The sequence below is a fragment of the Lissotriton helveticus genome, chromosome 9 (genome assembly GCF_964261635.1).
Source record: "Lissotriton helveticus chromosome 9, aLisHel1.1, whole genome shotgun sequence".
In the NCBI taxonomy this organism is placed as follows: Eukaryota; Metazoa; Chordata; class Amphibia; order Caudata; family Salamandridae; genus Lissotriton; species Lissotriton helveticus.
This window is the reverse complement of record NC_136070.1, coordinates 138,895,907-138,910,892: the sequence shown is the minus strand read 5'-3', so window position 1 is coordinate 138,910,892 and position 14,986 is coordinate 138,895,907. Positions and strand designations below refer to the sequence as shown.

Here is a 14,986-nt window from a genome sequence, read left to right as displayed (position 1 = left end):
AGACTTCCAAGTGCGGTGGGCCACCAGGTGTTGTCCCATGCTGAAGGGGTGGTTCCAAGGACGAGGACTTCTGTCTTTTCGGCATTGATTTTTAGGCAGCTGTTGGTCATCCAGACTGCAACGTCTTGCATTGCTCTCAGGAAGATCAGTTTTGTGGTGGCGGGGTCGCTGGTGAGGTAGTGGATGAGCTGGGTGTTGTCGGTGTAGAAAACGATGTTGAGGCCGTGACGTCTGACGATGGCTGCGAGTGGGGCCATGTAGATGTTGAAAAGGGCCAGGCTCAGTGATGACTCCTGTGGCACTCCACAGGTGATTTCAGTGGGGGTGGAGAGGAAAGTTGGTAGTCTGATTCCTTGGCTTCTTCCGGTGAGCAACAATCGGATCCCATTCAGGGCGGTTCCTTGTATGCGACATTGTGTAGTCTGTCGGTTAGTGTGCGGTGAGATAGGGTGTCGAAAGCTGCGGACAGGTCCAGGAGGCTGAGGGCTGTGGAGTGTCCTTGATCCAGGAGGGCGTAGATGTCGTTTGTTGCGGCGAGTAGAGCGGTCTCGGTGCTGTTGTTGCTTCGGAATCCAGATTGGCACCGGTCGAGGACGGCGTCCTCTTCGATCAATCGTGTCAGTTCCCTGTTGACTGCTTTCTCTGCCACCTTGGCTGCGAAGGGGAGGAGTGAGATGGGCAGGTAGTTCTTGAGGTTGGTGTGGTCAGCTGTAGGCTTCTTGAGCATGGGTCTGACTTCTGCACGCTTCCAGTTGTGAGGAAAGATGCCTGTTGTGAAGGTGGTGTTGATGGTCCGTTGTAGTTCGAGTGCGATGGTGTCCGTGGCCCTGTGGTAGATGTGCAGGGGCAGGGGTTGGTGGGAGCCCCCGAGTGGATGCCTTTCATGGTCGTATCGCTGTCCTCTGCCGTGGTTGGTGTCCAGTCAGAGATGGTGGGCTGGCAGGCGTCTGTGGGAGGTGAGGGGGGCGGCTGCGGCATCTAGTGGGTGGTCGACGAAGTTGTTGTAGACTGTCCTGATCTTGAGGTGGAAGTAGGTTCCGAGCTTGTCGCAGAGGTCTTGGGACGGGGTGATGTCTGTGGCTTGGCTGTGTGGGTTGGTGAAATCCCGAATGACACTGAAGAGTTCCGCAGAGTTGGCGAACATTTTGTTGTGGATGAAGTTACTTTTGGTTGTTCTGATTTGGTTGTGGTAGTCTGTGATGCCGTGCTTCTAGGTGGAATAGTTATCGGTAGTCTTGCTGTACCTCCAGTTCTTCTCCAGACGTCTGCAGGTGCACCTGACTTCTTGGAGATCGGTGGTGAACCAGTCGGCTTTCCTGGGACGCTGTTTGCCGGCGTTGCGTAGTGGGGTGAGCTTATCCGTGCAGCTGGAGATCCAGATGTGGAGTCCTGTGGCTGCTATGTTTGCTACCTGTGGCAAAGATGGGGTTGAAGGTGATCTGTGTGTGGGTGTAGTGATGAGTTAGTTGAGTCGGATCACTGAAAGAATATCGACTACCAAAATATCGACTACCCAAAATATCGAGGAAAAAATATCTACAGCAAAAATATCGAGTTTGTATGTACAAACAGGTAAGTACAAAAATATCGAGTACAAAATATCGTTTACAAAAATATAGTTGTAAAAAATATCGTATTTACTAAAAACAGTGTTAAATTAAATTAATATTAATAATTAATTACTAAAATATACTTAAAATTACTTAAATTAACTTATAATAATTAAATAATTAATGAAAGTTAAATAAATATTTTTTTATTTCATATTTATTAAACATATATATATAGTAATAAAATATAATAAAATAATACCCAAAAACTGAAAACTGACCCTGAACCCTAAAAATACCCCTTTACCCAAAAACTGAAAACTGACCCTGAACCCTAAAAATACCCCTTTACCCAAAAACTGAAAACTGACCCTGAACCCTAAAAATACCCCTTTACCCAAAAACCCAAAACTGACCCTGAACCCTAAAAATACCCCTTTACCCAAAAACCCAAAACTGACCCTGAACCCTAAAAATACCCCTTTACCCAAAAACCCAAAACTGACCCTGAACCCTAAAAATACCCCTTTACCCAAAAACCCAAAACTGACCCTGAACCCTAAAAATAAAAACGATATTACTTCACTTACCTTAAAAACGATATTACTTCACTTACCTTAAAAACGATATTTTGGCTGTCGATATTCTGTCCAGTCGATATTTTCTCCAAACGATATTTTGGAGTCTATATTATGTCCAAACGATATTTTGGAGTCGATATTATGTCTGTGTACCAGTTGAGTCCGATGCTGGTGAGGTTATCCCGTAGGATGGTGGAGTGGGGGTCGCTGGGGTTGTTCAGGTGGAAGTTAAAGTCTCCGATGAGTATGTAGTTCATTGATGCGATGGCGTTAGGTGCGATGAAGTCTGTGATGGCGGTGGTGAAGGGTGTCCGGGGGCCGGGGGGTCTGTAGACGAGGGTTCCTCGGAGTGTGATGTTTGGGCTAGTCTGGATCTAGAAGTGAAGGTGTTCAGCGGGGGGAAGGTTTTGCTGGAGGTGGTGAGGCGGGGGGTGCTCTTGTGTGCGATGGCAAGGCTCCCCCCGGGCAGTTGGGTCGGTCCTTCCTCTGGATTTTGTAGCCATCCGGGATGGCGGTGTTGATGTCAGGGGCGGGGGAAACCGTATTTACAACGCTGGTAATTCCACGTGGGTAGATAACAACGCGGAAGTTACATCATCCGAATTGTTACCACGCATGGTATTGCATCGCAAGTCAAAATCTAACAACTTGTGTTAGATGGCGCGCAAGACCAGGGATTGTGTTGGATTTTAAATCCAACACATTCTCTGCTGTTGCTCTAACTAGAGTAGGAAAAGTAATTTATACTATTCCTAAATCCAGCGTGCCATCTAGCGCAAGTCGTAGAAATGACTGGCGATGTAAAGCCATGCGTGGTAACAACGCGGACGATGTAATGTCCACGTTGTAACCTACTGCGGGGTAATAGATGGCGTAGTAACTTCATACATTCCAGGGGTGGAGGCCGCGTTGGTCCAGGTCTCTGTGAAGAAGGCGATGTTGAGCAGGTTCCAGATTTCCATGTCATGTTTGTGCATGGAGCGCACGTTGAGGAGAATGCATCTTAGGCTGTCGTCCGTGTTGGCGTCGGGGGTGTTGGAGGCCGGGGTGGTGGTGAAGATCTGACGGCAGTGGAGGCAGGTGAACTGGCCGTGGGTCGAGGTTGGCAAGACCTGTTGACAGTCTCTGTGTCTTCCGAGGTTGAGTGCGAGGAGGGTGCCGTCATCATAGCGGTGGAAGGTCGTGGATCCAGGGTTTCTGGCGCTCGTCACGGACGGGTCGTGGATGGGCGCAGTCGCGCTTGCCTTAGGCGCGCCGTTCGTCACGCCAGCTCCGCGCCAGCTGCCTGACCGTGCAGCGGCCGCCATTAGGTAGGGGAGGGGGGCGGGACTGCAGGTAGGGAGGCAGGAGCAGGGGCTGTGTTGGGGGGAGGGGTAGCAGGGGCCGCAGCGGCAGGAAAGGCTGTATTTAAATTTACTATCCCCAAAAAATAAAAAATTCAACTGGTGTGAGACCAAGTAAAAGTATTAGGAAAATAAGGAGAAGCGAGTGGGCAGGGGGGTAGGGGGACACCTGGCGGGCTGGATACTTGATCCCCTCTGAGGCTGTGACGGGCTGCCGGCGCGAACCCTAAAGACGGGAGGGCTCATGTGCTGAGGTGGTACAGCGCTGAAATCGGAGCTGCTGGGGAGAGTGCTGACCTGGATCGGAGGTCAAGGTTTCACACACGCTCCCCCGCAGTGGCCGCTATCAAGTAGGGGAGGGGGCAGGACTGCAGGTAGGGAGGCGGGAGCAGAGGCTGTGTTGAGGGGAGGGACCGCAGGGGCCGCAGCGGTGGGAAAGGCTGTATTCAAATTTACTATCCCCAAAAAAGAAAGAATTAAACCGGAGTGAGACTGAGTGAAAGAATTAAAAAAATAAGGAGAAGCAAGTGAGCAGGGGATGAGGGGGACACCTGGCAGGCAGGAGACTCGATCCCCTCTGAGGCTGTGACGGTCTGCTGCCGCGAAACCTGAAGACGGGAGGGCTCTTGTGATAGGAGATTTTGATTTGGTTACTTAATCACTGATGACTTCTTTATTACATCATGACCCCTGTTGAGAAATACTTTGAAGAAAAGGTCATTGTGACTTTGGTAGTAACCGTACCCTTTATTAATTCAACATTGGAGGTAGGAGTTTTGAGATTGCTCCTTAACAAAGTGTGGGTGCAATCCCTGCAGAGTGTGGCAAAGTGACCCATCTCATTTATGCTGACCTTGAGATTGCCTCCATAACAAAACTGTGCAGTGGAAAGTTTCTCATCAAACGCTGGAAGACTAAAGCCTGTCTGACTGACCAAATGAATTCTGGGTAATAAGAGATAGCAAAGCTTCTTTGCTGAATCTGAGAGTACAACTTTAAGAGATTGAGGACAGAGGACACACTGCTGTCTTGGTTCTGGTAGATCTATCAGCCAATTACAACACCAGGAAAATTAAGGTTCTTCTCAAATGAAGAAAGGTTATCTTGGCTCAGTGTTCCACCTTCTCATAACAGTGGGACGGAAGTGAGGAAGAGAGGGTTTACATCAAATACACTTGAGACTTGCAAAGTTACACAGGGTTATTTGTTTTACACCTTACTCCCCTCTCTGTTCTTGTGCTCACAGACAAAAAACAGTTGTCAATAGACTCTTTATTCATGCTTTTGACTATATCTTAATAAGAATGATATGCAAAAGCTAGCTGTATTGTGACCTGGTCTCGCGTGACTAGATGTCCATGTTTGGCAGTTTGATCTTTAGGTAGTTGTTTTTGCCTTAAACTTTTTTTTTTTTTTTTAATTAAAGCAAGACTTTATTAGCATTGTTCGGTCATGTTACATTCAAGTGCCTCCAAATGGGAAAGCCAGATACGTTACTCATTACAATGAGAAAAACATTCATAAGCTTAAAACCAATCTGTCCATTTGGTACGTTCAGTATACAGGGCATTAAGGACATTCCGCAACCATTTTGTATCATACATAACTTTTGCTTGCATTTTGTATTTTTTGAAATAACAAAACTACGAACTAAACATATGGTTCAACATCTATCGACACATCTCTAATCATGGAATATCGATGTAAGTGGCTGTTAGCAACGCCAATTCCGTGTGCATCACACCTTACCATCCATCAGTGAGTCCACCCTCCCACAGCTGCCTGTACCACAATGCATCTCGTGCAGGGCCCCCGCTAATAGCTGGAATCTCTCCCCCTTAATTAGTCAGTGTCAGTGTCATCATCAGAGCTCTCACTATCATTCTCTGGCAACGGATCACAAATGTTCCCTCGGTAGGAGTTCCATTGTAGCCAAACTCCATTCCACTTACGAGGATTATCTCTCATCTTATATACTGCCCTCTCCGTTATCATGAGCGTGTCCATGTTCCTGAGCCACTGCGCCAGCGTGGGGAGCTCAGCCGCACCCCACTTTTGTGCAATGTCGCGTTTGGCCACCATGCAGCCTATCGTAACCCACAGTTTACCATAGTGTGGTAGATCGGTAGGACCCCAGACATTCAACAGACACACCCTGGGATCTTGAGGTATAGTGGAATTCAGTGTTTGTGCGATGGTACGGAGCACCCGCTGCCAATAGCTCAATATGTATGTGCAGCTCCAGAGTGTATGCAAGAGCGTACCCTCCCCACCACACCCTCGCAGGCAGAGCGGGTCATCCGCCCTCTGCAATTTGTGCAATGTCACTCGAGTGTAGTAGATTCTATGGAGGACCTTCAGTTGTATGAGGCGGAACCTGGCCGAGATACCAGCTTCACGCGGGGATGACAGAGCTGCATTCCATTCGGATTCATCGAAATCCCCAAGGTCTTCCATCCATTTGTCCTTAAGTTTACCTAGTGGCTCTGGTATGTTATTAAGCAGTTTTCGGTACGTTAGGGAAGTCGCACCCTCCAGCACACAGTCCGTGAGCAGGCGGTCTTCCAGCGGGGAGGACTCCGGAGGTGTGGTGTCCGGCGGGATCGCCGCTAGGAGGGCATGTCTGATCTGTATGTACCTGAATCGTTCCGTGTCCCTTAATTCATATTGTTGCTGGAGGGAAGTGAACGGGACCACCCCCTCCCTGGACCACATGTCTCCCACAGTCGAAATTCCAATAGCATCCCACTGATCGAATCCCTTGGTACGCCTCAGATGGCCCAAAGCTTTAGTGTCCCACAGTGGTGTCAGTTTTGTAATTACCCCCGCCCAGCGGAGTTTCGATTGTTGATTGTACCATAGTTGCACCGTGTGTTTGGTGGGCCCTAACAGTTTCATCGCAATGCCCTTGTGGTATAAAGGCGCCAACATGCCGTTAGTACCCAGTTGGGCCCGATCCGCCTTAAAGGCAGGGTCATCCTGTGGTGCGTGTATCCATTTATTGAGAACCTTGAGTTGTGCCGCCCAGTAGTACAACAGCACGTTAGGCAGTGCAATTCCACCATCATACCAGCTCCTATTAAGTTTCGCGTGTGCAATTCTCGCTGGCCGATTCCCCCACAGTAAACCCGACATCAGTGCTGTCACCTTTTGAAAGTAGCTGGGGGGGATAAGTGTCGGGGCGTTTTCAAGGACGTATAGAAACCGTGGTAGTGCCATAATTTTGAACAAAGCTGCTCTGCCCAATAGTGTCAGTGGGAGCGTCTGCCAATGTTGTACATCATTTCGCAATCGGAGGAGAGGAGGCTGTAGATTGTGAACAGAGAATTCTGCCGCATCCCGGGTAATGTGTATTCCCAGGTACTTAAAGGACGTGACTGCTACTTCTAGCGTGCATGCGTCTGGTAGGGTCGGGAGAGGACCCCTGAGGGTATAGATGATTGATTTCGACCAGTTGATAGTGTAGCCCGACACTTGGCCATGGGAGGTGCAGATGGTTAGAAGGTTAGGGATGCTGTTATTCAGGTCAGTAAGATAGATCAATATGTCATCAGCATACAACGACACTCTGTCCTCCCAGCTCGAATCCCACATAATGCCCTTCAGCAGTGGCGTGGTCCGTATAGTAATCGCGAGAGGTTCTAAGACTAACGCGAACAGGACGGGTGAGAGAGGGCATCCCTGGCGGGTTCCCCGCCCCAGTTGTATTTCTCGTGATATGTGGCCATTTGCCACTACACGTGCAATCGGATCCTTGTACAGTAGTCGGATCCAGGCAATAAAGTTAGGACCGAACCCCATAGAGGAGAGGACCGCGAAGAGGTAGTTCCACTCCACCATATCGAACGCCATCTTGGCGTCTAGTGACATTTTGCCTTAAACTTTAAAACTTCATAAGTCCTGTCCTACCTATTGGATTTTTGTTATTTTGGTGTCAAATAATTTAATAAAATGTACTCTAGTTTTCTAAATCGGTGTGGGATTTTACTTGTGTTGTGTTTACATTATTACTATTTTGTGCTGCATAAATACTTTACACATTGTCTCTAAGTTACGCCTGACTGCTTTGATGCCTAGCCACCAGACGCGCATGCACAGGTTATAATAGTGACTTTTGTGGTTCACCCTGATGGGAATTGTGGCTGTTGCTTGAGCAGGGTTAACACCCCACTCAACCAACAACCCAATTTCGCACAAGGAAGCTCTCCAACTATAAGCAAGGAACCGAAAAGGAGAGATCACTTGACTGCAACTGATCATTATATATGGAGCACTCAGATGAACACAGTGGATTTTTGGTTGACAGTCTCTTAACACTCCTCATTTGTCTGTTATGAAAGTCTGTGTTTTGTCTCTTTTTTCTAGATAATGAGGAGCTTTTGCTAAATGTGACAGGGTCATATAAGCCGAAAGCAAAAACCACCTTACACTCTTCTTCACGACCCGTGGACACATTCCTCTTCCATACTGTCAAGAATTGGGACCCAGAACTGACTGCCACAGTTGATGGAATCCCCCTCCCAGATGTTTCCATTGTGAGTTGCTATTTATTCTTGTGTATATACATTACATACAAACACATTTAGTTAATTCTACTGAATGGCTGTCTACACTCACTACTACTTTACTCCTTTCAACACAAGAGTAAGACCATTTCCATGGTTGACATCAGAAGGTAACATACTCAAATCTGCTGGGGTTGAAGTGAATGGAGGTTTGTCCATCATGAAAAATATATGTGCGAGAAAGAAGTTGCCAAGTGCTTATGCACTAATGCAAGATGTTTTCTCAATGTGTAAATGTGCATTATGTACACTTACACATGCAGCTACGTCTTCACATAGTTAGAAATAGGAATTCACAAACTTTTCCTTAATACTCTTGGAAACCTATGTGATTTCGAAGGGATAATGGGGCTATTTGGTAAATGATGTCACAATAGGTCTCATTTTACCTCAATGTCCTCTGTCCTTGTCCCAGTCATTACTTGTGAGGTTAGCTGCCTAAACGATACAAAAAACAAAACGAGATGTACCACAAGTCTTGCCCAACCACCTTGGGCATCATAAAGAACCTGGCATACCCAGCATCCTTCTTTTTAGGTCTTGCGTAAGACAGTGCCCGTATGCATGCAATATTGTACACTACAAGGGGCTTGGAGCTCGTCCATTGCTTATCATTCTTTGGCTTCATTCACTCTTATTTGCTGCCTCCTAATTGGCCAGCACACGCTGGCTTCACTTCTTCTTTTTTGTGAATCATGGACCAAGTACTGATTGCTTCATCTCGTCTAGAGTCCTCCTGTGTCCTTGTTGCTTCTTTCCCACCAACCCCCTATTATTAGTTTTTCTTCTTCCACCTCCCACCCCATTGTTTGTATTACTTCATCCCTTCTCACCTCCGTTGTCCATGTTCCTACTCCTCCGTTGTCCTTGTTGCTTCTTCCCCTCCCATGCACCATTCATGTCCATTTTGCTTCTTCCCCAGTCATCCCCATCCGTGTTGCTTCATCACCTCATGTCCATGTCATGTCCATGTTGCTTTTTCTTCTACTAACACCCTTGTCCATGTTGCTTAGTCCCCTCCCAACTGCCCACCATCCTGTTGTCTGTGTTGCTTCTTCAAAACCAACCCATACCCTCCTGTTGTATATGTTGCCCCCCCCCCACCACAAGAAAAAAAATCAGTATGAGGTGGGCTTGGCTGGCTGCATCATAGCACCCTACCACCCTACCTTCTGTTGTGCATGTGGCACATAGCCTCCCACCGTCCCTCCTGTTATCCACGCTGCTCACCTCCAACTGCCATAAGAAATAAGAGCTGTATGGCGAGGCCAGCTTTGACCATGCCATACAGCTTTTTTCTAACTTTTAGACATGCTGCTCTACAGCATTGCTAAAAGACATTTGGAAAGGGAATAGCTCTTGCATAGGTGAGACTTATTGTCTTTGCCAATGCTTGCCTCCTTTTTTGTTTTATCTGCTTTTGACTGTCACAGGAATATAAAAAATTCTGAGACTCCTTCCGGGCTTCAGTCTCCAAGGGTGTCCACCCTATTGTTTGCTGCCTGCTGGACTTGGGGCAAAGCGGAGTGGTAAATATTTCGTAACGTTTAAGAGTAGATGAGGAATCAATCAATCAATCAATCAATCATAACATTTGTATAGCGCACTACTCACCCGGAGGCGTCTCAAGGCGCTTGGGGGAAGGGGTCCGCTATTGCTCGAACAGCCAGGTCTTGAGTAGTCTCCTGAAGGCGAGATGGTCCTGGGTCAGCCGAAGGTGGGTGGGGAGGGAGTTCCATGTCTTGGCCGCCAGGTAGGAGAAGGATCTTCCTCCGGCGGTGGCTCTTCGGATGCGTGGTACGGCGGCGAGGGCGAGGCTTGTAGAGCGAAGCTGGCGGGTGGGCGTGTAGAAGGTCAGGCGGTCGTTGAGGTACTTGGGGCCCAGGTCGTGGAGAGGCTTGTGTGCGTGGGTGAGGAGTCTGAATGTGATTCTCTTGCTGACGGGGAGCCAGTGCAGGTCCCTCAGGTGGCCGGAGATGTGGCTGCGTCGGGGGATGTCCAGGATGAGTCGGGCGGAGGCGTTCTGGATGCGTTGGAGTCTTTTCTGTATCTTGGCTGTGGTTCCGGCGTAGAGGGTGTTCCCGTAGTCCAGTCGGCTTGTGACGAGTGCCTGGGTGACCGTCTTCCTGGTTCCGGTCGGGATCCATCGGAAGATCTTGCGGAGCATGCGTAGGGTGTTGAAGCATGATGAGGAGACGGCGTTGACTTGTCTGGTCATCGAGAGGGAGGAGTCCAGGATGAAACCCAGGTTGCGTGCGTGGTCTGTTGGCTTGGGAGTGGTGCCCAGGGCGGGGGGCCACCAGGAGTCGTCCCAGGCGGAGGGCGATGGTCCCAGGATGAGGACTTCCGTCTTGTCTGAGTTCAGTTTCAGGCGGCTGTTCTTCATCCACTCGGCGACGTCTTTCATCCCTTCATGTAGGCTGGTTCTGGTGGTGGCAGGGTCTCTGGTGAGGGAGAGGATCAGTTGGGTGTCGTCGGCGTAGGAGATGATGTTGAGGTTGTGTTGGCGTGCGATGGCTGCAAGGGGTCTCATGTAGACGTTGAAGAGGGTGGGGCTGAGTGATGATCCTTGCGGTACGCTGCAGATGACTTCGGTGGCCTCGGATCGAAACGGGGGGAGGCGGACTCTCTGTGTTCTTCCGGCAAGGAACGAGATGATCCACTTTTCTTGCTGTGGGATCATGGGTTGCAGCATAGTCATTGAGATTTTGTGTGCCATGTGAACATTCTGTGATGAACCATCGGTTGGCCTAAAAATATTGGGCCATATTTACAATGAAAGTGTCTCAGTGCATGCTGCAAGCCATTTGGCTGTGCCGCACTGAGTCACTTTCAAAGCATAGGGATGCAACGTATTTACAACAATATGTCACATCCCTGTGCTTTCCCCTGCGCCGGCGCACAATCGGCTGCCATACGCTGGCGTAGGCACCCTTGCACCAGGGTGCTAGGATGCCTGCATCGTGGGGAGATTGGGGTGATGCCCTCCTTCCATGCATGCTGTAGAATGCAGCACACATTGAAAGAGGAAAAAACGAGGAGATTGTGCCTCGCTACGCCACCCTTGGCGTAGCATTCTGATGCATTTCCAGGTTTACGATTTCTTGTAAATCCGGAAATGCATCATAATACATGGGTGTTGCATGGGAACACCCCAGCAACATCCATGTCACGGCCATGTCACGGCCACTTACTTGTCCTTGTAAATATTGGGCAGCAGGTTGCGCAGCTGGTGGCGTCACACAACGTGACGTACCGGCGGCGCAAGGGGCTTGTAAATAAGCCCCGTTATATTGAAGTACCTGCTGGCTGTCAGCGGTTAAGAATTATTGACATCTTTAACCTTTTCCATGCTCATGACGAGCTGAGCTCGTCATCAGGCACGGTGCTCCGGTGCTCATGACGAGCTCAGCTCGTCATGAGCCGTGTAACGCTTAGGTGCGGGGAGAATTCCCCTGCTGTGATGAGTGTTCCACGGTCGCCGGTGCACCTGTGACGAGCTGAGCTCGTCATGAGCACAGGAGCGCCGTGCCTCATGAGCATGCGGGCGCCGTGCGCGCCCCCCTCTCTCCCAGCACAGCGGGGGAATTACCCCCGCAGTGAAGGGGTTAAGTTGTTTTTCTTTCCATCTTGATTAGAAAATTATAGTGGTTTTGTCATATGTATACTCACTTGATGCAATAGTAATGCAATAGTAAAGCAGACGTTTGGTTTCTGCTGAGTGCCTACCTGCTGTTCACAATATTGTGGGAGAAATTGAGGGGTAAATATTGCGTAAAGTCATTGTTGTCATTTGTAAGCCATTGTTGGCACAAATTTTCAAGGGGAGCATTTTAGAAAATAAACGCATTTAGAGGGTTCCTCTTTCTCATCATCCTGGTCCAGCTCTACTTCGTCTCCAGAGATAAATCTTCCGATCTGCCCTTACATGATGGATATTGTTTTGAGGGAATAAAATGACCAGGATAACATTAATCTGCCCAGATTCATGGGAACACTATATCCCTTGGAAGAGATGGAAACCGTGTGGCAAGATTCTCTTGTAGTAAAGCAGAAACATAAACAAAGATCCCACTCTCAGCAGCCTTGTTCCTAACTATGCTAAGGATACTTCACATATTCCTGTTGGAGTTGAATCTGATTATTCCAAATAAATATGGAAAGGTCTACTTCAGATGCAGTGATCAAGGAAGATGATCATCTACCCTTCTAGGTTCCAGACTCAATATAGCCAATTGGCCTAATGATTCAGAGAAGAGATTGGCTTTTTTGAAAGCTACACAGAGTTATCATTCCAGTGCCACAATGTGGGAGAGGGACAAGCATCTATTATATCAAACTTTCAAGACCCAAATCAGGAAGATTTGTAATGGTAACAGACCTAAAGTTCCTGTATAAGTCGGTCAAGGTGGTTCCATTCAAGATGGAAACCCTTCATAAGATCATACCACTGATCCAGGTCGACAGCTTTATGTTAACAGTGAATCTCATGGATGCATACTTTCATATTTCATTGTTGCAGTACATCCAATGGTCTTCAGATGTTGTGTCTAGACCCAACACTTCCCATTCCAAGTCTTACCATTCGGAGTTCAAGTCAGCACTTCAAGTCTTCACAAAGGTGGTTGTTCCTCTGGTGGCCCTCCTGAATCTTCAATATTGAAGTGTTTATTCGCATCTAGGTTACTAGCCCCTTCATTCTCTATCAGAGTTTTAAGACGGAGAAGGCCTGGACGTGATTGAGATCTGCCTCAACTGTGATAGATTCCGTATTTGTTGGAAAACAATGTATGATCAAGCTTTTCAATTATGCGATTTTTATTGCTGCAAGATTTGGGATAGACCTGGACATGGTCATTCTTCCAGAATACTAAGCATCAACCATTCATCTTTTGCTCACCTCTCTACTTGGAATAGCTCATACACCAGCATGACTGTTACTGCGGCTTCAGGGCCTCATGGCTCCTTGCATTGTTATGTTTCTTGGGCCCCATCTTCATCTGTATCCTCTTCTGTTGCATCTATACACATATTGATCACTAGCCTCCCCAGTATTCACAGCCCCTATTCTTTAGTCATATCAGCTGGATCAAGCCCTAAAATGATGGCAGAATTCAACAAATTTGGTGGAAGGACTTGCTCTTCCAGGATACCCTTGCATTATAACAACAGGTGCACATTCTTCTGTATGAGGAGCCATGTTGGGAGACTAGTCATCTTAGAAAGGTTGACCTTTAACAGAACGTTTCCACTCCTCTAGCTGGAGAGAACTAACGTCATTTGCAAGAGCATGAAAGAGATTCCAAGCTTAAATTCAATCAAATAATGTACTAAGTAGAAGAGATAAAATAGTGATGGTCTCAGATCTGATCCATCAAAAAGGGACCTGCACAAGATCCATGGGTCTGGTAGAGCTTTAGTTGAGCTCTTGGGCAGAAAAATGATATCTTTAAATGTAAATGTCTTACATCAAGGCAGTGGACAGCATTGCAGCAGATCACCTCATCAGGACATTTCCGCACTCAGAAGAGGTCTCTGGCTCCTCTGGCTTTTTAAGAAATCTGCAGAAAGTTTGTGACCACCTTTTACTATATATTTACATCCCAAGAAAAATGCACAACTACTAAGATGTTGTCCCTGATTTTCAGAGAGGGGAAAATGGAGAGTGGATGCGTTGTCAATAGAGTGACCATGGAAACTCACATGTCTTTCCCCATTTTTCTCTAATTCCCAATTTATTGAAGAAAATAACTCGGGGATGGGATTCAGAAGATGATTGCACAGTTCCATTCAGGCCATGGAGATCTTAATTCCTTGACTACCTCATATTGTGTCCTCTTTGGTTTCTTCCTCCAGTGCCATTCGCATGCAGATGAGTTCACTTCTGCTGCTCTTCTACTTCCAAAACAACTACATCTCTTGGTTTAGAAGTTAAAAGTGATGGGCTGCCGCGGAAAGGTCTCCCTTTTCATTTAGTCGAAACCCTTTAAAATTCCTATAGCCCTTCCCTGATAAAACATTATTTTAAACACAGGAAGAATTTTCAAAAGTGTGTGAGTCACAGTCCGTTTACCCATTGAATTGTGAGCCAGTGTTGGTTTTTCAATAACACAGTCGGTTTCAACCCTCAGATTTCAATCGTCAGCAATATAAGCTTTTAAGGGACCTTGAGAAACTCTTGGAAATTGAGCGAGGGATCTCAACTCTTAAAATGATTTTCCATAGATTTTTAAATCCTCCCTTAGATTTACCACTAGTTCATCGGGTTCTGCAAGAGCATCCATTTGATCCTCTTAAGTCAGTGGATATCACATTTTTGACAATTTAGGGGGTCATTAGGATGGCGGGTGGACTTAGTCCGCCCGCCATCCCATCGGTGACTGGGACCGCCCGCCATAAGGGCGGGGGTCCCGTGAGGGGTATTGGGATGCGCCCGCCACTGTGGCGGGCGCATCCTGCATTTTTAGCATTGTGGCGGGCGGTGCTCTCAACACCGCCCGCCACAATGCAAAAAATGCATGTGACACATTTACATAAACAAAGCGGCAGGCACCGCGCGGTGCTTGTCGCTTTGTTTATGTAAATGCAGGGGGCACCCCCAGTGTGCACCCCCACCTCTCCTTCACTCTGGGAGTCCGCAGGGGGCCCCCAAAGTGAAGACCGCATGTATTACCGTGGAGGCATCGCCGCCACGGAAAGGCATCTCAAACAGCCCGTGCTAATATGGCTGGCGGTGTCTATTAGACACCGCCACCATATTGGACCTTTTCCGTCCCGGTCGCAAAGCGACCGGGGCGGAAAAGCGGCGGACAGTCTTTCCGTCCGCCACGGTCCCCCCGCCATACTAATATGGCGGGGGTCATTTAGCTGAGGATGGCGGGCAGATTGCCCCCACCAGGCCGGCGGTGGCTACCGCCAGCCTGGCGGGGGCAATCCGCCCACCATCC

At 48.0% G+C, this 14,986-nt stretch overlaps 1 protein-coding gene across 2 annotated transcripts in view; it reads left to right on the top strand.

The window, feature by feature from the left end:
- Positions 1–14,986, top strand: part of LOC144781029 (cytosolic phospholipase A2 epsilon-like) — a 162,345-nt gene that overhangs the window by 68,209 nt on the left and 79,150 nt on the right. For both annotated transcript variants that reach the window (XM_078659646.1, XM_078659645.1), the window contains exon 8: positions 7,840–8,009. In XM_078659646.1, coding sequence (XP_078515772.1) covers positions 7,840–8,009 — 170 coding nt within the window. The remainder of the gene's footprint in view (positions 1–7,839; positions 8,010–14,986) is intronic.